Here is a 26,964-nt window from a genome sequence, read left to right on the forward strand (position 1 = left end):
CAATGGCCACATTCCCAAGAGGTGGGGTGAGTTGTTTTAGGTCATTCGGTGGGCTATGGATGTTTGTCATTGTTTAAGGGGGTTGGTTGCAAGTTGGTATTGGTCATGGTCAGGAGAAAAGCTGAACAAAGGAGATTAGATTCAGGGATCTGTTTCTGAAGGGAAAGTGGGGGAAAATAGTATAGAAATGATGGAATAAAAGGGTGGATTGTTAGTCTACTTTTGAACAACCACTAGTCTCAAATATTTCACATTGGTATGGATTTTAGTATACTGATACAAATTTAAGGTTATTTTTGTTATACTATATATGGTTCTACTCTTGTTTAAGGTATTGTACCTATGCAGCTCATTTGAAAATGTAATGTAAAGTTTTAGTCCTTGAAAGCTTTTCAGGATAATAAAGACAGACAGGTTAGTAGCTAGTCATCTACAATAATCAAACTTATACTTGTGTTAGGTATGCTTCAGGGTCAAACAGAGATATATTTTAAATAGATAGATGGTCTTCAAATACTTCAAAGGCCTACAGAATATGGCCTTTAAAGTATTTTAATAACATAAGGCTTTTCATGACAGTGGGATATGTCTTCTCCTGGCAGCACCAATTTACTTCAAAAAAGGATGATGGGCATTGAAAAAACTCCATAGGAGTTTGTTTTCATTGTGTGGCAAAGCTAGCCATTTGGACAAGAAACTGCCCTTGCCTCCACTACTGACAGTATACTGAATAAGCAGGACACAAAGGAAAAAGACTGCCAAACTTTGCCAAGACAAGGTGGGACAGTCCTTCAAAATTCCTGCTTCACAGAAAAGTCTGGCAGATATCCTAGGCCTGTAGGACAAAGATGGATGCCTCAACATTGCAGAGGAATCACAGGTGACTGTCCAGGCAGCCAGATGTTTCTGTCATCTCTACAGTTTTGTAAGTTTCTTTCTCTGAACTTCCTGTTTACTCAGGTAATATTATATCCTTCTTGGGTCTCTGGTGGAGTTGAAGATGAGATAGTTATAGTTATCCCTGTTACCAAATCTCAGGAAAAAAAACTTACATAAGAAATGTGAAGTTTATAAGGTAAAGAAATACAAAAGCTTAAGTTATTTATCTAAGAAATATTTTGAGGTCTAAAAAGATAGTTTTGGGCTGGTAATACAAGTTATGATTAAAAGTGATTTAGATATAAAACTTTGGACTCATCAAAATAGAATAGATGATAGAGTATTTTCTCTGAAATTACCAAATACAGATGGCCTGGACATTGTAAATATAATTCTTACCTAATAATTGTTCTTATTGTATATAGTTTTACTGTGTTAGAGTTAAAACCTTTTCTTTTTATTTAGAAAAAAACTGGGGAAATGTTGCAAGATATTTGATTACATTGTGTAAAGATGTGTCACTGTGGTTGTTTTGTTGTTGTTGTTGTTGTTGTTTTGGTTTTTTGAGACAGGGTTGGTTTAATAAAAAGCTAAATGGCCAATAGCCAGGCAGGGAGACTAGGTAGGACTTCCGGGCAAAGAGAGGGACTGGGGATAAATTTAGGCACACAGAGGAAATGCCAGGAGATGCAGAACAAATCGGAGGTACAGAATGAAAGAAAGGTAAAAAGCCATGTGGTAGAAAGTAGATTTTAAAATATGGATTAATTTAAGATATAAGAGCTAGTTGGGAACCAGCCTAAGCTATAGGCCAAGCTTTCAGAATTAGTACGAAGTCTCCGTGTCATTATGTGGGAGCTGGCTGGTGGGACAGAGAAAGAGTCATTACCCTGGGCTGAAGGGGATACTCAAGGCAGAGAAGAAAGGGGTCTGCCCATAAAAGGGAAAGAAAATACAGAGTAGTGTCAAGTCAATGTGAGCTGGGGGCCTCGGAGCCAGTGCTGTGCCTGGAAGAGTCCGGTTCCGAGCACAGAGACAATCTACCTCAGTTTTAGGCCGATTTACAGCACGGGCTCCACCGAAGGTCACCCTCCACACCAGCAAGAGAGATGAGAAAAGGCCACTAGGTGCCGGGTCCCAAACCATGGGGGATTAGCCTGGGTGCGCATGCAACGCCTGCTTCAGTCACTACGGACATGAGGAAGCAATGAGCTGCCCAACAGAGGCTAAGAGGAGAGAGCAGAGCCTCGCAGTGAGCTGCCACTTGCTCGGCTTAAGTCCTGAGAGGGAAGAGAGAGTGGACGGGCCTAGGACAGAGCAGGAGGGAGGCTCCCAGGAAAAGAGGCTGAGCTGCTGGTTGCACAGGATGGTTGTGAGAGCTGAGGAGGAGATGAAGGGAACTGCTGGGAGAGAAGAGCCCAAGGCAGCAGAAGCAACCGGAAGGCAGGGGCAGAAGTGTAGCAAGATTTCCATGTGCCCCGAGTGAGGCGAGAGCCTCCAGCAGAGAGCTCTGAAGGGTTTTGCTTTCATATTGTAAAACTCCGACCTTCCAGGTTCTCAGTGGAGGGGGGGGGGGGGGGGGACCCTAAACCTTCCCACACTAATGCGGAAAAATGTAGGCGATGACTTGGCCCGAGGTACCAGGTACCAAACGGCAAAGCTGAAAACCTGGCTGCCCCCAACTAAGCTGACGGTCCCCTCCGGGTTCAGTTACCTGGAAAGAAGGGATGAAGGATTTGGGGCGGCCCAGCATCTGGCAGTACTCGAAGATTTCCGTCCTCTGGATCGCCTCGACTGTAGCAAACTTCAAAAACTCCTGACTAAAACCGGGGAATAACAGTAACAGAGGTGAGATGGGAACTCTGCTCGCAAGCAGCTCCAAGAGAGGAAAGAGACTGGGCCCCCAAGGTGGATACACTTCCTCCTCGCCCTCCTTCCTCTTGGGTTTGGGGAACAAACGGAATGAGCGTGTGCCAGCTGTTCTAGAGGAACCTGCCTGTGGGAAGGAGGTTCTGCGCTTTCCTTAATAGAAGGCAGGACACTGCGATTCTCCCACTTCGACATCCTGAAAGCTAGCAAGCCTTCAGCCCTAAGCCTGCCGCACCCCAAGAAAGGCAGATCAGCCTGAGCGCACCAGTGCAAAAGAGAAAGCCACAGGGTCCAGGAGCACCACAGACGGCCTGGCAGAGAATGGGGAGGACCACTGAGCCGGAAAAAAAATGACAGGTCCTGCACAGGAAGTTCATGTCGGCCAGTGAGGGTGAGAACTAGGGTGAGTGCCATCTGAGGGGAAACACATACATACACCCTCCCAGACTCCCCTCCACAGCTTACTAGGTGCCCGACATCTCAGTCACCAGAAATATTTCCAGAAGCTAACATATGTCCAGAAGCTTCCTCAGGATTCACAGACATAGAGGAGACATGTTAACTCAGGTACCTTTATGGTTCTATTTGGCCCAGACAGATTTCCTTGAGAAGCTGACTGTGCTTTCTGAGCCTAGGCTCTCAAGAGAAGGGTCTATGAGGTGGGCACATTGCTACAGTGGTAGAGGGCTGGGGACATCCATCACAAGTTTGGCTCCTGTAGCTTGTCAAGTTCAACCTCCTGGTGCACCAGGGATGCTACCTTAGACGAGGCTTTCAGTTTCTCTGTCCCTTGAGTTCCCTGCTGCATTTAACCTTTCTTTTTTTTTTTTTTTTTTTTTTTTTTGGTTTTTCGAGACAGGGTTTCTCTGTGTAGCTTTGTGCCTTTCCTGGAACTCACTTGGTAGCCCAGGCTGGCCTCTAACTCACAGAGATCCGCCTGGCTCTGCCTCCCAAGTGCTGGGATTAAAGGCGTGCGCCACCACCGCCCGGCTAACCTTTCTTTTATATAAGGTAAATCTGTAACAAAGGAAACAGCACAGAGGAACTGATGGTGCCACATCTCAGACGTGTTTTCGTTTTCTCTGTTGAGCCAGGTCCATAGCCCTGGCTGGCTGGCTAGCCTGGAACTCACTGTTAGCCCAGGCTAGCACTGATCTTGCTACAGTCCTCCGATCTATATCTCTCAACTACTGAATTCCAGGAGCATAATACCATGACTGCTCAGAAATCCTAACTATTAAGGAGAAGGGGGTAGAAAGATCCAGAACAGTGAAGGCCACCCAGGGCAAGCTTGTCTGTGTTGGCTCACTCCTTCTCTAGGGCTCTCAGCATCAAATCCTGAGGTATGGCTCGCATAAAACAGGTGGCCAATGGGATAGGCTCCAAGGAGCTGGTGCCCCCACATTAATGTATTGAAGTAGTATGGAGGGCCCCAAAGAAAAGGCTCTCAGAACAGGCCCGGGGGGCAGGGGGGCCAAAAGAGACTGCTTGTAAACTTTTCATTTTTCTTCCCGTACAATCTCTGGTTGTGGAGCTAGGCTGCCACCCAGCGGTCAGAAGGATACAATACACACCAGAGGCACCAGTTCAGGCCCTCTGGTGGTGTGCTGTGGCACCCTCTGGTCACCTTGTCTAGACCCATGCAGAAGATCTAGAGGAGGAGCCAGCAGTAGCTGAAATTTACACAAGAAAATGAATAGTGATGCCATGAAAGCCAACAAGGGCTAAAACAGGCCATGGAAAACATCTTTGCCGTTTCCTTTCCCTGCAAAAGTCACATACCCATGGTTACTGCCCAGCAAGGCCAGATGGTCTGTCTTCACGGTGTAGTAGCCAAAGGGCATGTGAGCCATGAGATAGCAGAAGTGAGCCGCCTCCACAAGCCCTTTCCCAGCTGCAGGAAGAGAACAAGAGCCCCGTCATAAAACGCACCCTGTGGGGCCCACCATCTGAGTAGAACAGAGAGAGATAAAGAGTGAACTCCAGGGTCACAGTGCAGAGACCCCAGGAGGATAAACCAGGGGAGTTCTCACAGCATAAGTCACAGACACTTCCATCTCACTCCCTCCCACATCAGCTTTTCTTGGCCAAAGATATTGCGTTTCGGGCTGAGAAGTGAGAAGAGATGCCTATACCTAAGTAAAGTGGAACATCAGAAATGAGTTTAATACATCCTCATGGGGCGTGACTTCTTCCTCTGCTGAAGACAGACAGTCGAAGACTTTTCCTGTGCTCATAAAAATCCCATCAATTACCAAACTGTTCCTGTTTTGTTTTTTTTTTAATGTTCTTTGTACATTTTCCACTGCCTTAAAACTGAATTAAGTAGGTGTGACCGTTAATCTTCGTTGTCAACTTGAATAGAATTGGAATAACTTAGGAGACACACCCTCTGGGTGTGCCCTTGTGGGTGTTCCCTGAGAGTAGGGAAGGCCCATTGGGAGTGTGGGAGGAGCCATCCTCTGAGCTAGGATCTAGGGCTGAGTAAAAAGAGAGGGAAGGAGGAAGCTGAACCCCATCACTCATCTCTGCTTCCTGACAAGGAACACTAGGTCTCTAGCCACAGCACACTCTGGCCACGACAGGCTGTGTTCCCTATGACTGTGAACCAAAGTAACCCTGTCTTTGCTAAAGGTTTGGTGGGCTGTTTGTCACAGCAATTACACATAGAGGTAACTAATGCCATGGGTGGAGTACCAAACTCAGAGTCGGATATCCAATAGACATGGATTGCCTTTTAGTCAGGCAGCTGGGTTTCAGCCATCACTTGTCACAACCTTAGACATGGCTGCTTCCAATTCAGCAAAGCAATGTTCACAACATTCCCCAAAGAACACCGTGATTTCTAAAAGCTCTGCCCAGACCAAATTTTCAAAGTAGTGATCTGGAATGTACTACAGCCATTAAGTGCTTGTAAGGCATGTTCACAGACAGATAATAGAAATAAAGGCAGAGTCACCAAGGGAGTTTAGACATTTCCCATCCAATGGCTTTGGGCCACTGACGGTCATGAGGCCACGGGAAGTGGCATGCCCCTGTGTTAGTTCCAGATAAAGTAGTCTCGCCTGTGACTAGAACATGCAGAGGGGGGTGTATAGCAGTGACAAAAGGAAGCTGCCAGTGGGAATTCTGGGAAATAGATGTGGAAAAACAAACCAAGCTGGCAAAGGGAATTCTGGGAAGCAGAATTACACATAGATGTTTTTTAACCTGGAGTTTCTTAACCAGGAGAACAGAGGCTTTAGAACCTGAGAAGGCCGAGCCATGGACTCCAGCTCTCTGTAGTCTAAGACTCTAGTGTCAGCCGGCCTGGAGACGCCCTAGAGAAGGGGTAATGCTGGCTTCTGCTTACCCAGGGTATCCCCCATGCTGACAATCGCTCGCTGGTACAGCTCTGTGTCCCCAGCCTGATTTGACAGGATCACAGCCAAGTGGGGCCGCCAGTCTCCCCACAGCTTGTCTCCACAACACTGAAAAACAATAGTGGTTTACAGTCATTGAGCACAGCCCAGGATGTAGGTAAAGAAGGCTGCTGTTTGTATTTTGGTATGGAGTTCAGAGAGTGTCTGTTACACTGTCTGTGATGCTATTACTCATTGATGAAGAGTTCACTCTGTGTGAAACGGCAGGTGTGTAGCACAGAGCAAGTTGGTGGCACACACCTACAACCCAGCACTCAGGAGACTGAGAGGACATTGTGACTTTGAGACGTGCCTGGACCACAGTGTGAGACCCTGTCTCCAAATAAAAGTTTAAAAAAGGAAAATCACATATATATATATATATATATATATATATATATATATATATGCACACCCACATCACACACACACAGAGACACATAAACATACAAACACAGACTCATCCACAGACACAGAGACACACACACATACACACACACAAACAATACACACTCACACAGACACACATATTCACACATACAGAGACACAAACACACATACACAGATATATACACATACCCATACACACATAGACACACATACACAAAAACACACAGACACATATACCCACATACACATGTACACACAGAGAGAAACAGATACAAACATACACACACACACAGAGATATGTAATTTATAAGGTTCTTGGGTGATAAATAAAATGACATATTAACTTACTAACTTGCAAGTTTTTTTCCCCTGTGCCTTCACTTCAAATATCTAGAAATAAACTCCTCCCACACCCCAAAAGAAATTTTCTCTAGTGTTTCAGTGAGAAGAGGAAAAGTTAAAGATTGATCTCCCTTGTCTCATGAATAGAGAAGGCTAACCTGGCACATAAGTCTTGGACTCTGGGTTGCTCACTGTCTTAAGAGGCTAGTACTGCTTGATCTTACAAGGACCTCACACATGGCAACTTGTACAACACTGCTGTGAAATGTACTTCCTATTACCACTCAAGGAACTAGGGAATCAAGCAAGCTTTCAATGTCCATTTATTTCCTCTCCACCCATTCCCTGGTGACAATGCAGTGGCTAGGGACTCCACCAGGGGGCAGGAGAAAGCCAGCAGACCCATAGAACTCTCAAGAAGCCCGGCCACACATGGTGCTTTCCTTGTGTTCAGATTTCGCAGTTATGTCTTTGGTCTATTTGGAGTTAGTTTTTATGTAAGGTGATAGACACTGGTCTAATTTCATTCTTCTGCACGTGGACAAATCAGTTTCCCCAGCACCATTTGTTGAAGATGCTTTCTTTCTTCCAGCTTATGTTTTTGGCATTTGTGCCGAACATTAAGTGACTCTAGTTACAGGTCCTCATGTTTGGGCCTTGGACTTTGCTCCATTGGTCTACAGGTCTGTTTCAGTACCACCGTCATTTTCTTCTTATTACTGTGGCTCTGTAATATATCTTAAGATCTGGAACGATAATCCCTCCAACCTTGTTCTTTTTGCTCAGACGGTTTTGGCTATTCAGGGTCTTCTGCGGTTCTATATGAATCTTAGGATAATGTTTTCTGTTTTTGCAAAGAATGAGATGTGGATTTTGATGGGGGTTGAATTGAATATGTAAATAGCTTTTGGTAAATTGGTCATTTCACAATATTTTGTTAATCCATGAACATGGAATGTATTCTTATTTTTAATGTCTTTTTCTATCTCTTCAGAGGTTTAAAGTTTTCATTATACAGGCCCTTCACCTCCTCTATCAGAATTATTCCTAGATATTTTATTTTCTTTGAGGCTATTATGAATGGAAGTATGTGATCTCTTCCCTTGTATGCTTGTTGGTGGTGTGTGGAAAAGCTATTGATTCATGGAAGTTGATCCTGTATCCTGCCACATTGCTGAACTTGTCATTTCTAGAAACTTTCTGGTAGAATCTTTTGGATCTCTTATGTACAATATCATGTTATCTGCAAATATGGATAGATTCTCTCCATATAGAACAATGTTAGCTGTGGGTTTCTCACATATATCTTTTATTATGTTGAGATATGTTCTCTCTAGTCCCACTCTCTGGGACTTTTATCATGAAGGCATAATGGAGTTTGTCGAAAGCTTTTTCTGCATCTATAGAGATGACCCTGTGATTTTTGTCTTTAAGCGGATTTATGCAGTTTATTACATTAATTGACTTGCATACATTGAACCTCACCCTAGGCCACCCTCCTTGGAAAAGAACTTCAGGGGAGAAAGAATCGATGAAGAATCAACATAATGTGATAAATTCTACACAGGCCCTGGATTCAACCCAAGTCCTGACTCACACAAACCGTGTGAACTTGAGCCAGTCTTTAATTTTATTGAACCTTTGTTTCCCTCATCTCTAGAATGGGAACATCATTTCTACCTAACATTATTACTGATGACAATAAAAATAAGACAGTTATATAAAGCATAGGACACAGTGCTTCACACTGGATTGGCACTTTATAAATTTCACAATAGTCATGAGCACACATGTGCATATGTACACTTACAAACACACACACACACACACACACACACACACACACACACACACACACACACACACACAAACTCAGTAGAGGAAAGAGGTAATTTACAAACCAGTCTAAATCAATCCTGCTACATAGTTAGAGAGAGAAGAGAATCAACAGTAATTGTCAACACTTATAGTTCAAAACTATTTGTAATTATTTAGTGTTTATAGTCATCACAAGGGATGGAGGATGCTTTATCCAACTCCATGTGATACTTGTTCCCTGTCTATTTCAACAGCACAGCACAAATGGATATCATAATGGTGATCATAAGAAGTCATCATAGCAATAGCAATTTTAATTTATAACAATGGCTTAGACCATGAACCACACCCTAAACATTTCTCCTGCCAACAATCGCATACCCCAGGGACATTGCTACTCTCACTTAAATATATAAGCCAGGCCTCTTCTTATAAGAAGGAAGAGAAACTCCTTCTACAAAAAGAAAATAATCTTGGAAGCCATCCTCTGCCTCCTCCCTGGTTTGGAGCAAGGGAGGATAGTATAAAGCAGAGAGAGAGAGACAGAGACAGAGAGAATGAGAATTCATTAACATTTCTTAATGGGATAGACACGCAAGCATGGTGGCTAACAGGTTCAGACATTCTTGTTCCTTTAACTTCACAATAATTCTGGTGGCTGGCCATCAAAATCTCCACTAAGAGAAAAACAATGACATTAAATAGTAGCCAAGTCTGCCTAGCAGTAACAAGCAAAGTCAAGCTTAAACCTGGGATGAAACCCACATCTGTGTGTCCAGTAGACATGCCTCTTCCATGACACCATCCATGTAGCAGAAAGGTAGCCTTGCATTTGATGTGAGGGCAAGAAGTTCTCACACTCTAAGATCAAATACTGCAATGGCACATCACCTGTGGACCCTTGGCTCCCTTATCTAAGAGCAGGGAAATGAGCTAACGCTTCTTCGTCACTGAGGCCCAATGGACCACAGGCTAATTATATCACTCTCTCCATTAGGCGCCTCCTGACATGGTGCAATTTTATTGCAGTGCTAAAGCTTCCATTCAGCTGAGTTGTGAAGCTTACCCCATATTCCAAAATAGCCCATTGGTTTAATGATGGGGGACAGAAAGCATCATTTCTTTTTGCTTTGCTTTGCTTAGAATTATCCACAGAAAGAAGAATGTCAAAAAAGAGGAAGAGAGAGAGAGAGAGAGAGAGAGAGAGAGAGAGAGAGAGAGAGGTGAAATTCATTTTCATTAAAACCCATTGCTAGCAAAAACTCAAGCTTCAAATATAAGATATGGCTGCCATAAGTAATGGAGACTGAATGGCAATGCACTGGGCAGGAGCAGAGGTGATGAAATAATATTTCTATGCAGCAAGAACATAAAGCGAACATAAAGGAGCTCAGAAAGGAGCTGGTACCTCACGGGAAGAGCTCAGGCAAGGAGTGGAGGAAATATTAAAGAAACAAAGATGAAAAGGTTAGAACAAACGAGCAAGAGACACTGAGGAAAACAGTGAAGGACCGAGGGCAGAGGCAAGAAAAGAGAAGAAGGGAAGACGGGAGTAGACAAAGGAAAGATGGAGGAGGGAAAGAAAAAATAGTCTCAATTTAAGGAAAAAAGTAAAAGTCAAGTAGGTGGCACATGTTTGGAATCCTAACACTTGGGAGATGGTGACAGGAAAATCAGGAGTTCAAGATCATCCTTAGCTACATACTGAGTTTGAAGCCAGCACGGGTCTCCAAAAGGGGATAAATATATTTCTGTATTCACATGTTTACATATAGTTTATACATGTGAAATAGACATGGAATTCCTGGAAATGAAACCAAAGTAAATATTGAAAGATATAATCCAAGAAAATGTCTCTGAATTCTAAGATATGAATGTGTACATTCAAAGGGCAGGCTATGCAGTACTGCCAGAAAAAAAGAACAGACCCAGACAGTCAATGCCAAGATATGTGCTGGTAAAGCTACTGGATAAGAAAAGAATACATTGGCTCAAAAAGATCAAATCTACTGTAGCGGAGACGCTTTTGAGCAGGCCTCCACCTTCTCCTCAGCCATGTTCAATTCCAAAACACAAAGCCCAACACGCCCAGCTCTGGAGGATGGATGTGCAAAACAACAGCTCTTGTACAGTCAGGGGAAGGGAAGGTCTTTAGAACCAGACTAACCTGAGCCAGTCATGACCCCACTCCTCACTACCCCCATAACTGAGTCATTTTATACCTTTTGGCACCTCTGTTTCTGTGTCCACAAAAGCAGGGATAAATAATTCCTATCCCCATGCATGAAATCAGCTACTATGTATCAGATCACATATGGGCCAAGCACATTGTAGATAATTAATAAATTCATGCCTCATCTTGAAAGGTATTGCTACATTCCCAAGGAGTCCCCAACAACCAACTCCCAACCCTTAGGACTCCGGGGTATAGAAGGAAGACTGTCACACAGAGTACCGTGGCTGCTTGTGGAATCCTTCCTGACATGAGCTGGAAGAGGGTCTGCAGGGGGTCGTTGAGTGCCAGCGTACTGGTGAAGCTGTGAGAAGAAAGGAGAGTCAGTGGGGAATGGAGCCCAGAGGGAACCCCTCAGCAGCACGCAGGCCTGAACATTCCCCTTGACAGGAGCTTCTGTTTTGGAATGCTTCTCTCTGCTCTGCTGTGCCTTTGTGGCCTTTTAGGGAAGATCAACGGCATCTTCACCACATCACACTCCCCAGAGGAGACTTCATTGTTCAAGGATATTTTTTGCATTTTCGCCCTAACGCCCTAATTCTTGAGTAGTCGCTTCTAAATGCCTTCTATCGGTGAGCTGGCCTCCCACATCTCCAGTTCATCTAGGTAGCCCAGCAGTAAACCTGGAAGCTCTTCTTCATGGGCCTCTCCTCCCCAGCCACCCTCAGTTCCTCCTCACCAAGCCCATCCCACTAAGCATCATTTTTCCGGCTCATCTCAAGCCTGGGTCTGTAGAGCTTTGACTCACAAGCACTAAATAGCCATTTTCAATAACCAAAGAGGCGTGGAAGAGGGACCAGAAATGATCCTGCTGATGACAAACTGTGGGATATGCTTAACAAGGATATAATAAGCTCTACAGCTGATTTGAGATTTAAGCACACTCAGTAAGAGATATTTTTCACAATTCACTGGGCCCCATCAAAAATCAATGGCCCACGGCAAAACTCTGTAGCAGAGATGTATGCTACAATGTGGGGATGTGGGATGTTCATTTCCAAAACCCAAAGGGAAAATCGTCCCTCAGATCACCATCTTTTGCTTAATAGCACCCTTGCCACAGGAGCTCAGCACACTCATCGTTACAGACAGCAGAGTGCCCACTACTCCAGCCTGGGGCCATAATGGGGAGAGGGTGGCATTCCTTGTGCCTGAGAAGATGGAGTTGAAGTAATAAAGAGTCTCACTGAGACCATCATGAAGAACAAACCACCAGGCAGTGTGGCAGCCAATAGGAACCCAGAACTTAAAGCTGAGTGTGTGTCCCCCTCATCCAACTCTCTGTCCAACAGGATTTATGGCCAATCCGACCTACGTTAAGCTAAGAGGGTTGCCTCCACAACCTCAGGCAGCCCTCAAAGACAAACATGCATGCCTGACATCTTTCTCACACTCTGACCCAAACCTGCTCCTACGGGAGGCCCCTCCCCCCATCACTCCGGCCACCCACGGTGTGCACACGAGTGTGGAGGACGCATAGGGAAACTCTTCCAAGATGTCCACCTAGACCCAACACCTCCTCTTCACACTGAGTCCCCATTGCTATATTTCACCCCACTTACTCCAGGCTGTGCGCTTTGCTCCTGTCCCTACCTCACGTTGGCTTGTCGTTTTCCCTGGTCCATCATGGCCCTTGGTTCACTGTCAGCTGTGATTCCTAAGTACAGCTGTGATTCCTCTTTGCTCCACATTCCCAGTCCAATTAATGCCTATTCTACCATGGTTCATGGTTCTACCAGCTCATATCCCTACCAGCCCCTCAGAAGCCACAGCCTCAACGTAACACCAGGCCCTGGACACTTTCTTAAATCAAAACCCCGTCACCTCCAGGCTCCATCAGCTACACTTTAGTGATCCCTCTACCCTTCCTTCCATAATGGAACTGTCTAAACCAACCCCTCCCAAAAAGGACAACTACAGTGTAGACTATTCCGAACTCTCGGAAACTCTGGCCCCTCGGGAATTTTGCCAAAATGTTTCGTTCCATTTCAGTGGGTTTAAAGAGTGCTTCTTTGCCTAAGTTATAAGAATCTAGGGCCAGTGAGATTGCTTAGCCAGTAAAGCCACTTGCTGCCAAGATTGATGACCCAAGTTTAGATGCCCTGGATCTACATGATAGAAGAAGAGAATTGACTCCCACAAGTTGTTCTCTGGCCTCCACACATACTCCGTGGCACATATGCACACACATGCCGAGAGACATACATAATAAATAAATGTGTACAAATGAAGAATCTTGAGAACTGAGCATGAAGGTGGTACTTGGGAAGCTGAGGACAAGGAGAATGAGAAGAAAGAAGGGAGGGGAGGAGAGGGGAGGGGAAGAGAGGAGAAGAGAGAAAGAGAATCGGGAAATGAAAAATGCTACATCCATTTCAGTAAAGAGAACTTGAGCAGCTGTGTGTGGAACTTCTCAATGCATTTTTTACTTCTCCCCTACACACACACACACACACACACACACACACACACACACACACACACACACACATCACCTTTGGAAGAGAGGTTTATCCACTCTTCTGGTCTTTGTAAGCTAGACTTACCCACTCATGACCCAATTGTAGGTCCTTGGGTCCATCTTACTGGCTAGGAACAAAGCGTGTCCCCACAAGTGGTTCTTCATAGCCCATTCCAAAGCCTCCTGAAAAGCAAAGCATGATATGCAATAGTACCTTGCCCGTCTTCCTCCAATAAAAACAACAAATTTCCATACATAAGCATTTCTGTACTCTAAGCAGCAGAAAATCCCAGGGAAACTTAGAAAAGGAAGAAGGGAGAGCAGGAGCATGGGTGTCACTCAGCATGGTACTAGTCTCTAACTTGCCCACTCCCCCAGACATCATCCACTAGGACACAGCATTAGTGTCTTCTTAGACATAGTCACCAGGTAGTCTCATTTCTTTAATCTAAGCTACAAAATACTTCTAAGAACCTAACTTCCAAAAATAAGAGGAAGAGTTCACTCCAAAGACCGAGTCTCAAAGTGTGAGTAGCGAAAATGTATTCCTGTGGCCCTACTGAAGAACAGTGACCATTTTTTAGCAGCTGTGGCAAAGGTGACGTCTTCCTTCCTAGGCACAAAGGTGGACATTCCCCCACCTCACTGCCTCCTGAGTGTGGCTGAGCATGGCATGGGAATGACAGTGTCACTTCTAGGTTTGACCCATAAAATCGTCCACCTTCATTCCTAATATGCCTCATCCCATCAGGTAGCTGAATGAAGGAAAGGACTCCTCAGGAACCTTGGGAATTCTAAGCCGATGATGGTGAAGGCCGCAGCAGCATCCTGAGTCTGACAACACAGAGGAGGGTTAACCTACTGGTACTCTGATGAAAAGTTATAAATGGCTACCGTGCTTAAGCCTGTGTACCTGGGAGCTAGCCTGCAAAGCCTAATGCAAAGACTAACTGCCTGTTAATTCTCAGATGCTTTCTCGGGATTTATTGGTATGGTAGCGCCACTGAGTAAGGTGGGCTAAAGCTGCAAACTTTAAACACACACACACACACACACACACACACACACACACACACTTGCTTTTCTGATTCAGCTTATATTTGAGGTTTTGAACTAGTATTAATAAGTTCCTTAGTAGGAAAAAAAAAAACCACGTGATTTCTGTCAGGAAGTCACTAAAGAGGTAATTCTACCTCTATGTAACAAGTATCATTATTATCCCAACATATCTCCATGTAATCTTATTAGATAGAGGGGACAAATTTAATAGTCACAATTAAGAACTTCAGCCTCAGGTCCAGAGCAAGTAAAAAAAAATGGCATTAAGACAATGGTTTTTTTTTAGCATGCTTTAAATATTTCATAATGCTTTTTAATTTGTTTTTATTTTTTATTTTTTTGGTTTTTCTAGACAGGGTTTCTCTGTGTAGCTTTGCGCCTTTCCTGGAACTCACTTGGTAGCCCAGGCTGGCCTCAAACTCACAGAGATTCACCTGGCTCTGCCTCCTGAGTGCTGGGATTAAAGGTGTGTGCCACCACCGCCCGGCCACTAATTTGTTTTTAAAAGAAGCGACCAATTGATTGGTTGAGAATTGCCAGTTGACTCAAAAATCTGCCCATCTCAAAAATATAATTTACGAATAAGTAAAAAACTTGAAAACTTATATCAAGATTGTCAAGATTATTAAATCCCAGAAATAATACCTGAGTCAACTATGAATAAAGGTATCTTGCTAACCAATCCTCATTCATCATCCTACAGTGACGCTCACAGCTCCCTCCACTGCTCACCCACATCTATCGCTCAGTATGGTGAGGTCCCCAGAAGCCTGTGTTCAGACTCACACTACCCAGATCCAAGCCCCACATCTAAATCTAACTGCCCAACCTGTAAATCTGTAAAAACAAAAATAGAACCTAGCACACAGGTTTCTATGGAGATAAATCAGATAAGGCATAGAAGATATCCAGCTAGTGCCTGACAGGTAAAAAAAAAAAAAAAATCATTATTTTAATCTCTGCTTTGTTATTGTTGTTATTATAGATATCATTCATCTTTCTTGAAGGAAAAGTTCAAGACTGATTTATCTCTGTATGCCTCACTGGGTGAGAAGTAGCACTGCAGATAGGTTTTTTTTGTTTTGCTTTGTTTTAATGGAATAAATGGATCACTGGGAAAACCACAATTCCCTGGTATATAATGAATGTATAGAAAATGGCTGTAATTTGATACCATTTGTTTTTATAAGTTATCATGTTAAGTGCTCACATAAAAGAAAACATCATCTTTAAAAAACTCAAGAGGTAAAGTATTAAAATTTCAAAGTTGGGGCTGGAGAGATGGCTCAGCAGTTACGAGTACTTGTTGCTCTTACAGGGGACACAAGTTCAATTCCCAGCACTCACCTCGTAGCTCACAACCACCTGTATGTAACTCCAGTTCTAGGGATCTGACACCCTCTTCTGGCCTTCCTAGGCACCAGGCATGCCCATGGTACACATACATACATGCGGGCACTCACACATATAATAAAAATAAACAATCTTTAGTGTCAAAGTCACAAAAGTAACTCAATTTCATTTTTATAAATTAATTTGAAAATGGGGGAAAGCCAACTAAATATGACACATCCCCAAAAAAGAAAGATTTGTGGTTTAGAACCGAACATCTTAAAGATCTAAAGAACACAAGCAATTCAGCCTGCACGGATAAAAGGCTCTACAGGAAAAGGTGGGAAAGCCTGTGACAAGAATCATCACAGGTGAAAAGCTAATTTCATTCATAATAACAGAAGTGCCGATATATACACTGAATTGTATTTTTTCACCTCTCAGATGGGCACAGATCACAAGTGTGAGGGCACTTTGATGAGGATGCAAAGTAATGGTTTCGCCCTTTGCCCATAGAGCTAATTGATACATCCTAAGAGGCAATTTTTTAATATCTATCAAAATTATAAACTGCATACCCTTTGACCCAACACTTCTGCTGCTAGAAATCTATCTTACATATATTCTCTCATGGTGGACAAAATGACAGTGATGTCCTGGCGTGGGTATGAAGTGTTCCCCACAAAAAGCCCATGTGTTGAAGGCTTGGTCTCCAGCTATTGGGAGGTAAATGGATCATAAGGACTCTAATTTCACAAGATGAAAGGCATTGTATACGTTGTAATATAGTAAATATAATAAAGAGCAGGTACAGCAAATATTCCTAAGGCCAAATCCAGAATACTGCCAGTTTGGGTACAGTCCACAAGTTCAGAACACTTTGTAGAAATGTGTTCTTAATAATTAGAAAAAATAAAAATAAAAATAATATTTTGTTACATATACAGTTTTAATCCATGTACCCTGTCCATAGGAAAAGTTTGAAACACAGCCATACTCCTTCATCCTGCATTTCCTGTGACCGCCCTCTACTTCAAGGGCAAAGTTGGCAAAACCTAAAACAGTCACTCCTACCCTTTTAGGGAAAAGCTTGCCAACTCCGAAGTTTAGCATCTAGGATATCTTGTTAAATTAAAAAGTGTGAAGTCCAATAAGGATACATAGAATGGTGTCATGAGAAAATAACTATACATCCAAAAAGTAGCTCCAGATATTTTTTAAAGATTTTACTTTTAACCGTGTGTGTATGCCTGTGTGAGTGGATGCCATGTTTACGGGCACCTATGGAGGCCAGAAGCATCTAATCCCCCAGACCTTGGGTTATAGCACTTATGGGCTATCTAACATGTGTGCTGGGAATTGAACCCAGGTCCTTTGGAAGAACAATACACATTCTTAACCACTGAGCCATCTCTCCAGGCCCTCCAGATATTATAAAGAGATTATTTTTTTTACTAAGTTAATTTGATTTTAATCATATTTTTAAATATTCAGATTTACTTTATGACTTTTATAAAACATGAGTACAACTTCATAATTAAATAAGGCAACCCTCTCCACCCATTACATGAAAGCATTCAGAGCTGGTAGGAATGCCTGAGATCCAGTGGCAGGGATATTATTCATAAACAAAATCTCCATAAACTTAGTTGTTGTATATGTGAATAAACCTTTAGAAATGCATCGTCTTTAATCTACTAATTCCTAGTAAAATATGCAATTGCATAATTTGCAATAACAAAATTGTAAATTGTCTTAGTGTCCAAAATAGTGAATTTAACTTCATTATTTTTAAATTATGTGTATGGGAGGGGGGACATTCACACGAGTTGAGGTGCCCACCTAGGTTGGAGGTATTGGATCCCCATGGAACTGGAGTTATAGGTTATTATGAGCTGCCCAACATGGGTGCTGGGAACTGAATTCGGGTCCTCTAGAAGAACAGTAAACATGAGCCATCTCTCCAGCCCCTAGAATGTTTTGTAAAGTACTTGTTGAGAATGTACAAAGCATGGAGTTGAATTTTTAGCACTACAAAAATATTAAAATTGTACTATTCAGACATATTTAATGTTATTTGGGTATTTTACTGTGTGACATTAAATGTAAAAAGAAATAAACAATTATATATGGATGGGGGGGTTATTTGTTTTGAGACAGGGTCTCCCTTTATAGTTCAAGCTGGTCTCCTACTCAGCCAAATAAGTGCACCACCATGCCTGGCTCGTCTATGTGACTTAAATTGATTTTTAACAGGGAAATGCTAGGAGTAAATATATAAAATGTGAACAGATGTTGTCTTTTAACAGTAGGAAAACATGAACACTGCAGGTGTGAATGGCAAATGCCTGTGTATATTTATTTTTTTCTCACTGTAACTTTCTGGACATCTCACGTGCTCTAAAAGAAGTGTGTTCCAGCCCTATCATTAGAGAAGGGAGAGATGGGGCCAGGGGTGGTGGTCGCTCGTCTGAAGGAAGTCTGAGGGAAAGGCTTTCTCACCTTCTTCCTTCCATAGTAGAGCAGCTTGGTGAATTTCTCCACGATCTGCGCTGGCGTCTCCACGCTGGGGGGAATCTCCCCAGTGAGCAGGTTGCGAGTCCCGGAGTTCAGCACCGGCCAGTCCTCATCAGTCAGGTTGATGAGGTTGGCCACTGGGGGCTGCCTCTTGTACTTCTCCAGCTTCCTGCAGTCCTGCATCAGCAGCTCAGCAATGTCAGACCCCACCATGGACTGCAAGGTAAAGAGAGTTAGTCTGCGGGATGATCCTACTGGTCCCCAGGCTGGGCGCCCAGGCTGAAGAAGGAAGGCAGCAGGGCCTCTGCCTTCCTCCTGAGGCAGCCATGCAAATATACCGTAGACCATGTGTGAATGAATTTCAAACATCAGCTTCACTATCGAGGTTACTCTCTGCCTGTCGGCAGCCACAAAGCCCATTGGAACCACTCATAATTCCACAGGTGTTATTATCTGGCTGGGGCAATAATCCAGGATCTGTACAACAAACCCAGGCAGCGGGAAGGTGCTCTCCAGGAAAGGTCAGCATTGGCACACCGGCGCTGGCATCCCAGCAGCGCTTCCCCTCTGGGCAACGGTGCTGCTTAGAGACTGCCTTTTATAATTGTGCCATCCACCAACTCCCATGAAGACGGATACTTCAGTCCAGGCTCCCTCTGCCCCCTCTATCAACCAGTGCAGTGACTTACCCCATTCTGTCGACAAAGGAGAACCAGTAGTTGCCAGAGTAGGGCTGAGTCCCTGCTCCCTGGTGTCTCAGATTTGAGACACTGAGCTGCTTTCTGCTGGCAGAATGTCATGATATCCACTTTGTGTATGTCCTCCCTGTGGATCGATTCAGGAAGCAAGGCTGAGCAGATCTCCCTGTTCAGGACCCCAGGCTCCCTGTACAGTAAGCTAGTTTATGAAGTAGAAGCCTGCCAGCGCAGGACTGGAAGTCTGGAACCACAACATTGGTTTTTCCCTACAGAACAGGAAGGAGCTTCAGAGATTCTCTTTGTGCATCCTTCCATCATTCAGGTGAGGACCATGAAACCCAGAGACCTTCAGTGACTTCTCAGAATGGCATGTAAGGGCTCTGTTTAAAGTCAGACAAGACTGGGTCCATGTCTGGTCTACCCCCTCTCAGTTAATACAAACATCTCTGAGCCTCAATGTCTCCCCCTCCTTAAGATAGCACTAATAAAGGAAACTGCCTTCATATAAAAAGGAATAAGCAAACTGTGTGGCATCCATCACATAAATGCTCATTAAGTGGACATTATTATATGCTTCAGAACATTCAACAAATCAGTGCCAAGTGGGGCCAGCAGCATACTATTTAATACACAACTCAGTTCTCTGCATTCCCGTGATTAAGACATGGAGACAAAGTGTGTGGAGGGTGACCTTTAACACTTAAGGAATGACCCTTGAGGTTGTCCTCTGGCCTCAACATTTGTGCACACATAAATGCACACACACACACACACACACACACACACACACACACACCAACACTCATTTTTACTTGAAGGAGCCTTCAGTTGTACTATGGGACTTTCTTGAGGCCAATCTTCAGACTAGGATTGTGTGTATATAGCAGTGGTGACATTGAATGGACTTCCATAGGAATAGAGTCTCACGGCCATCACCTTTGGAGCAGGCAGAGTGAGTGCTGTATAATTTCTCAGGGGAAAAACTTAGGGAGAGCTGATGGACCACCAGTCAGTAGGATACCTGGGATGCTGGCCCTCTGACACCCACCCAGGACTCAGCACAACTAAAGGCCACTGAGTATCAGAAATGTGGCTGGCAATGCTAACGCAGTTCCAGTTCATTCCTGCAGAGGGCAGACGTTCACAATGTCAGGGAACTGGAAAGCAGCGTTACAGCTCAAACAGGGCCGTTTCAATCAATTAGGTAGGACACTAAAGCTTTTCCCACCAAGTAACCTCTACGAAGTGAAACTGTTTTTAGGTGTTCAACTTATTAAGCTAGCTTTTCTTTCTGCCCTCCAAATACGAAGCAGCTTATCAAGATTACTTAGCCCACCTCCTTTTCTTGCACGGAAACCAAGCCCCAGGCTGGAAGATGCCGCAGCTTTCAAAAGCCCTCATTTAAGACTTGGGGAATATAGCATAGTGGGTAAGAGCAGTAGCTGGGAAATCAAGAGGACATGAGTTCAAATCCCAAGCACCTACAGGTGTGTGCCTGTAACACCAAAGTATGGGGGATAGAGTCAGGCACTTCCTGGGAGCTCACTGGCCAGACAGCCTAGCCAAAACAGCAAAGTTCAGGTTCAGTGAGAGACCCTATCTCAAAAAAGAGAGAGCAAGAGGAAGATGAGAGAGCAAAAGAGGAAAATAACAGACGTCTTCCTCTGACTTCCGTGTGTGTGTGCATGCATTCATGCACTTTCACATGTGTGCGTATACCTCTCCATATACATGCACTTTCACATGTGTGCGTATACCTCTCCATATACATGCACTTTCACATGTGTGCATACCTCTCTCTCTCTCTCTCTCTCTCTCTCTCTCTCTCTCTCTCTCTCTCTCTCTTCCTTAGCAGCTCTTGCAGTACTTTACCTGATGAGGGGTCCTGGGAAACCTCTCATCTCCTCTTGATCCTCAGAATCATTAAGGATAACCTGGAGCAGAAAATAAATTAGGCCCCCAAGACTCTTGCACCCAGTACCCAGCAGTCAAGTCCAGGATCAGATCCAGGACTATGGTCCTATGGTGTGGCTCAGTGCCTTGTGGAGACAGTTATCTTGTTGAAGATGATCCACTAGCCTCTCAGGGAAAATGTAAGTCTAGTATCACTTCTTTCTAAGAAAAGCCTGCCCATTCCTGCCACAGTCAAGGGCATGTGTGGCTCAATTTCCCCTCCTAGAGATGCCCAGCCTCCAGCAAAGTGGAGACCTGAGGAGAGCAATTGGGTTGAGCAGAGTACTTGCACCCCCAAGACCCAAGACCTTGATTACCTCCATGCTGTGCACTTCAACAAGGGCCGTTTGTCCGTCGGCAGGAGAGTTGGGGGATACACACACTAGCTGGCCTCCTGGCCCAAAACTCACAGACACGTGGGGAACATAAAACTTCGTGGGTGCCTTGGGAACAGTCGCTGAGGCATCATCTGGCCAACAGACACATGCGGACATTGTTAGGTTTCCTTTCACTGCTCTCAAGTTTAGAAAGACATCACGGATACATTTCTGTTCAAATTCCACGTGGGCCAAGCTGAGACGCTGGGTGGGATCTTAGTTAGAAAAGGTCATGCTCTAGATTGATTTAAACACCTAAAAATATGTCAGATTAAAATGCAAGGATTTTTATCATTTGGTCCAAATGACAATGCGCTCATCTCAGCTTCTCAACGATGGTCAGAGGACAAGCGGTCTCTACTGCCAGTGTCTCTACACGTGTGGCAAGCCTCCAGACTAGCAGTTACACTTTGTGGCCTCACTTCATTTCACTCAGTCCTCCCTGGTCTTTACTTTCCTCACTTGTTGCTTAAAAGCATCCCAGAGTGCCTCCTGGCCCAACATAATGATGACTAGGAGCAGCATTCTCTTCTGAGAGCCGTCTCGGATGCAAGTTCCATTACTAGAGAAGATGAGGAAAAGGGATCCAATGTTGGCTCCTCTGCCTAGGAGACCTGCATAATCCAGTAAGGTGAACAAAAGACCCATTCCTAGAAGTACACAGGGGTAACTTTCCACATGACCCAACCTTTTCTTACGGGAATCAACCAGCTCCCACGGCCACCTGGTACCCACCAGCCTGAACAGGTCTCCAAGCTGCTGATACCATAGGTTCGTACGGCTCGGGGACATCTGTCATGTACTGACTGAGTTCATAGCTGCTAGAGCTGAGGCCAGACTCATGCTGTTGGAGAAGGTTGGACCTGCCGACCAGTGATGGCTGGGGGGAGAAAAGAAAAACAATGGAATTATCTAGAAAGGAGCTCCAGAGAGCTTGCCCTTCCACTTCTCACATTTCTTTCTTCAAAGAAACAAAACTCAAACTTTCCACGAAACACAGTGAATGGGGATTCATGGAAAGAAGACAGTGTCATTCTGTTGAGTATGGCCCAGTGGGGTCAAGTGACTTAAAATTCAAATTCAGTTTCTGTCGCCATGTTGCTATCACCTTAAACAGGTGACCTGGGCTTTCCCAGCTCAATACCTTCTTCTGCAATATAAATTAAGGAAATCTTCCTATACACATTATTGACTAACACACCAGCCATTTGTGTCTGGATAATGTACATTCCCTACAGAAAAGTGTACAGAAATTTATACTCCAGGAGAGATTAATAAAACAGTGGATTCACACATGGACTATGAACCAATAGCTGAGGAGCCCCCAACTGGATCAGGCCTTCTGGATAAGTGAAACAGTTGATTAGCTTGATCTGTCTGGGAGGCATCCAGGCAGTTGGACCGGGTCTTGTCCTCAGTGCATGAGCTGGCTGTTTGGAACCTGGGGCTTATACAGGGACACTTGGCTCAGCCTGGGAGGAGGGGACTGGACCTGCCTGGACTGAATCTACCAGGTTGAACTCAATCCTCAGGGGAGTCTTTGCCCTGGAGGAGATGGGAATGGGGGGTGGGCTGGGAGGAAGGCAGAGGGGGGGCAGAATGGGGGAGAGCAAGGGAATCCGTGGCTGATATGTAAAATTAAATTAAATTATAAAATAAAATAAAAAACAGTGGATTCAAAGGCTCTTTGTACACTATAAAGTGCTGTTCACATATTGGGGTTTTAGTATCAGTCACCTATGCCCTATCCTAGTAAGCACTAGGTACAGAAAAAAATTGTCTACAAAATAAAAAAAAAAAATCACATAAATCTAATCAGGGAGAAAAAAAACTAACCAGAGCCTGCCAAAAATTAAGAGCTTGTCTCTACAATAGTTTTGCAATTTGTCTATAAATCTAAAATTATCCTATAATAAAATATTTATCTCAATGCTATTAAGAGCTCTGTTTTGTGACCTAGATGGCACATGTATTAGGATTTTAGAGAAAAGACATTAACGAGTCAGGAAAGATTTCAAGGTTGCTTTTCAAACCTAAACTAAAAGAGTCTAACAATTTCTCACTTCCTAAACCTCTAGTACCCTGGGGTGCCAAACACCCAACTTGCAAAGGTGCTCTCTCTCTCTCTCTCTCTCTTTTTTTTCCAAGCACCTCATGGTGAATTAAGTACTCCCCACTTGACTAGATCAAATCAGGGCCTTGGACTGATAGGACTGAAATGGGAAGGCAGGGAAATGTAGGGTGAGTGGGGACACTCCCGACAGCGGCAGACCCCCACCCCCACCTGCCATTGCCAACCAGGTGGCTTCATGCATGGCCACAGGCCTCTAGTCCCCTGTCACTTTATGTTACCTGCTCTTTCTGGGCCTCACTCCCTGGAAAGAACTCCCCAGGCGGCTCCTGTCCAGAGATAGAAGCAGGACTGTCTTCATACGGATTCTTGCGGGTAGATCTGCAGCAGAATGACAGCGGTGTTGAGGCAGGTCCCAAGCAAGCCATCAGGGCTGGCATACTCTCTGCTGGAGGCTGGCCTGGTGCTGAGTGTGGGCAGGTGTCAGGCCAGGATCGGTGCTACAGTGAAAAGCATTTCCTGTCTTTCCCCACCTCAATGTATTAGAAAGATGGAAAGTTTGGGTTCCACACACAGTGATTAGAAGTGGCCCGGACCTTACAGAGAATGGCTGGTGGCTGCAGCCTGCCCTCCTGGAAGAGCTTAAATCAGAGCCCTTGGATTGGGATCGGTGAATTCCAAGGCTAAAGGCACCAGGACAAAGGCTTCAGTAAAGTATCTTCTGCCTGCTAGGCCGTATGCCAGGAGGATGTTCCACACTTAGGACCAGGAAGAGGGAACAGAGACGCACCCCAGGCCCAGTAGGCCTCAGCCATAACAATTATTGCGAGACCACATTGTTTCTGAGGCCAGTATAGGATTTGGTCTTTAGAGGCGCCACAAGTAATCTTACAAGATGTAGACTAGTCCTGAATGGGCAACAGCTCTTGGAGATAAAAATCTCTTTTCCCAGGATTATGCCAAGAGTTGGCCTGGGCCACCTTGGATTATTATCCTCATGTCCCTGTGGCTGGAACAAAAGCAGACTGTCTTCCATGGGTCAGGGACCACTGCCAGATACCCTAAGATTGTCCTAACAGAATCTAACTAAATCTTGTCAGAGTGGCTTGTCCCTTCACTTACTGGAATTGGGTCTCACTACTTGTTCCAAACGGACTATTGTGCTTTTCACGATGACGCTCGTTGAAGTACTTTTGGTCTCCATAATCTTCATTCCAGATATAAGGGCTCCCTTGCCTTGCCACTGCACCCTCAGAGAAAGCAAAACAAAGACAGGTCACTTGCTGCTTCTGAAAGTCCTTTGAGAAAGATACTGGGGAGCCATGAAGCTGAGGTATCGCAATACAGTAAATATGAAAACTTATTTACCAAACTGAGTCAACTGATGAATGAGAGCTCATAAGGACAGCCCCCAAGATGCTCCAAAACAGTTTGCATTGTTTTATGTAGTTGCACAAAGTACAACACCCTATTATGTATATATAAGGTATGAAACTCGTATTGCTGTGCATCTGCTGTCCCCAAGATAAAGTGATTGCTGCACTCATATTACAGCTCAGCCTACCAGAAGGGCTTAAGAGCTGATTTTACTGTTACTTCATCAGTAAATATAATCTTTGCTACAAGAAGGAATAAGAGAATAATGTGGATGAAGTACACACTATCCACAGAACTAGTAACCTAAGAGTAGTCTCAATATTATTAAAGGGTAGGGTCTCCAAACATGGCACAGGTGGTCTCTGACTCTGGCCATAGGTCACCCATGCATCTCTAGTCCCCAAAGGCTCTGGAGATTACTTCATACCTCTTTCTTCTTGCAGCAGCTGTGGATGTCCACGGTAGTAATAATTTCCATAAGCATACTCTTCCCTTGGTGTTGGAGTGTGGTATCTCTGATAGGGGTCCTCATAGCCTGACCTGAGATATCACAAAGACAGCTAGTCATCCATTAAGGGTAATAAAGGGAGAAACCGAAACGAGACTGGATGGACCAGACGACTTTGGAAGACAGAATGATTGCCCAGTCCAGAATCTGTCTGATTCACATTAGGTCAGAAAATCCAGAGTCAGAACAGGGGAGGGCCTTTGCTTCACAAGAAGGCTGGAGTGTTTATAATAAAGCTCTTTTTTTACTTTAAAATGTTCTTACTAAAAGAAATTTACTTACAATTTTTTTTTATTTTATAGCAATATTCTTACTCCTCAAATATATGCATCCAAAAGCACAGAAGCTGTTATCTTGGAAACTCCAGCCCTGGCACTGTCTGAGAAAAGCCTCTTCCTAAGGAGATTGTATAAGAACACAATGTCCCACTGGAATTCCCATGCATATTACAGACAGAAACGAGACTATCGACAGCATGATTGCTGTTATTGTCTCTGTCCTTGACATACTCAGTTCCTCTTGAGAACTTAACAGCCCAAAAGGATTGGGGAAAGGAACATTATGCTGTTAGTGTTTCCGTCAATTAATAATAACCACAGAGGCAAAATCCTTTACAATAAATTCTGTAACTTCAACCTTCATCTGTAAAGCAGATAGATATAATCCCAACTAGAAGAGATAGAGGAAAGCATGGTGGCTTCCAATATTCTGTGAAATATTTAGTTCAATGCTATGGGCTTGGTGGAGCAGGAGCTCCAGGTTCTCCAACACAGAATTACGTCTGTGGTTGCTGTCTCCTCACTTTACAGCCTGAAAAAAAATCTGCATTTGCCTTCTCTGAGGTGAGTTTTTCTTAAAGTTTTTAAGTATGAAGTACTGATCTTTGCTTGCCTGTCACCTTCCAGGTATAGTTTGGACACTGGGGCTTTTGGTTGTTGGTAGAGGGCTCAGATCCAAGACAATGTGAAGCCTTTCTAGTGACCTAGGGAAAGCTTTTCCACAGCCCACAAACGCTGCCTTTGACAATCCCAAAGCAAGGAGGTCCCATCTGCTCTCTTGTATTTCTACCTTCTGTCTCTCCCTCAGCATCAACCACACCATGGTGGCAGCTTTATGAAGTTCTACTTGGGATAAGGACGAGGGAAACACTGTCACCAGTCACCAAACACCAAATCAGGCCAGGACAGATTTTAGCTAAGCCAATAGAGAAGAGTGGGTACCCTCGGGTTTGTTGAACTTGACACAAATCTAGACATATCTGGAAAAGAAGGGCTCTTAATTCAGAAAATGGCTCTATAAGATTGGCCTGTTGGCAAGTCTGTAGGGCATTTTCTTGACCGATGATTGACATGGGAAAGCCCAACCTGCTGAGGGCAGACGCGCACGCACACACACACACACACACACACACACACACACACACACACACAGGAGCAGGTAGTTCTGGGTTGTATAAGAACGAAAACTGAACATCTCTGGGCTAACAAGAAAGTAAGCATGATTCCTCCACGATCTGCTTCAGTTTCTGCCTCCAGGTTCCTGACTTGATTTCCCGCCCTGCCCTTCAGGGACGGATGGTAATGTGGAAGTATAAGATGAAATAAACCCTTTTCTCCCCCAGCTGTTTCGTTTTTGTTTTTGTTTTTGTCATGTCATGGTGTTTTATCACAGCAATAGAG

General features: G+C 44.2%; 1 protein-coding gene across 1 annotated transcript in view; it reads right to left on the reverse strand.

Annotated features, from left to right (window-relative positions):
* Positions 1–26,964, reverse strand: part of Sec16b (SEC16 homolog B, endoplasmic reticulum export factor) — a 41,855-nt gene that overhangs the window by 14,203 nt on the left and 688 nt on the right. The window contains exons 2-14 of the mRNA XM_059280628.1: positions 25,205–25,317; positions 24,523–24,643; positions 23,682–23,781; positions 22,065–22,209; positions 21,270–21,421; positions 20,872–20,933; positions 18,991–19,126; positions 18,287–18,517; positions 13,479–13,576; positions 11,155–11,236; positions 6,101–6,218; positions 4,531–4,642; positions 2,594–2,699 (exon numbers count right to left, since the gene is read on the reverse strand). Of these exons, the coding sequence (XP_059136611.1) occupies positions 2,594–2,699; positions 4,531–4,642; positions 6,101–6,218; positions 11,155–11,236; positions 13,479–13,576; positions 18,287–18,517; positions 18,991–19,126; positions 20,872–20,933; positions 21,270–21,421; positions 22,065–22,209; positions 23,682–23,781; positions 24,523–24,643; positions 25,205–25,317 (1,576 nt within the window). The remainder of the gene's footprint in view (positions 1–2,593; positions 2,700–4,530; positions 4,643–6,100; positions 6,219–11,154; positions 11,237–13,478; positions 13,577–18,286; positions 18,518–18,990; positions 19,127–20,871; positions 20,934–21,269; positions 21,422–22,064; positions 22,210–23,681; positions 23,782–24,522; positions 24,644–25,204; positions 25,318–26,964) is intronic.

This window comes from Peromyscus eremicus, chromosome 15 (genome assembly GCF_949786415.1).
Source record: "Peromyscus eremicus chromosome 15, PerEre_H2_v1, whole genome shotgun sequence".
In the NCBI taxonomy this organism is placed as follows: Eukaryota; Metazoa; Chordata; class Mammalia; order Rodentia; family Cricetidae; genus Peromyscus; species Peromyscus eremicus.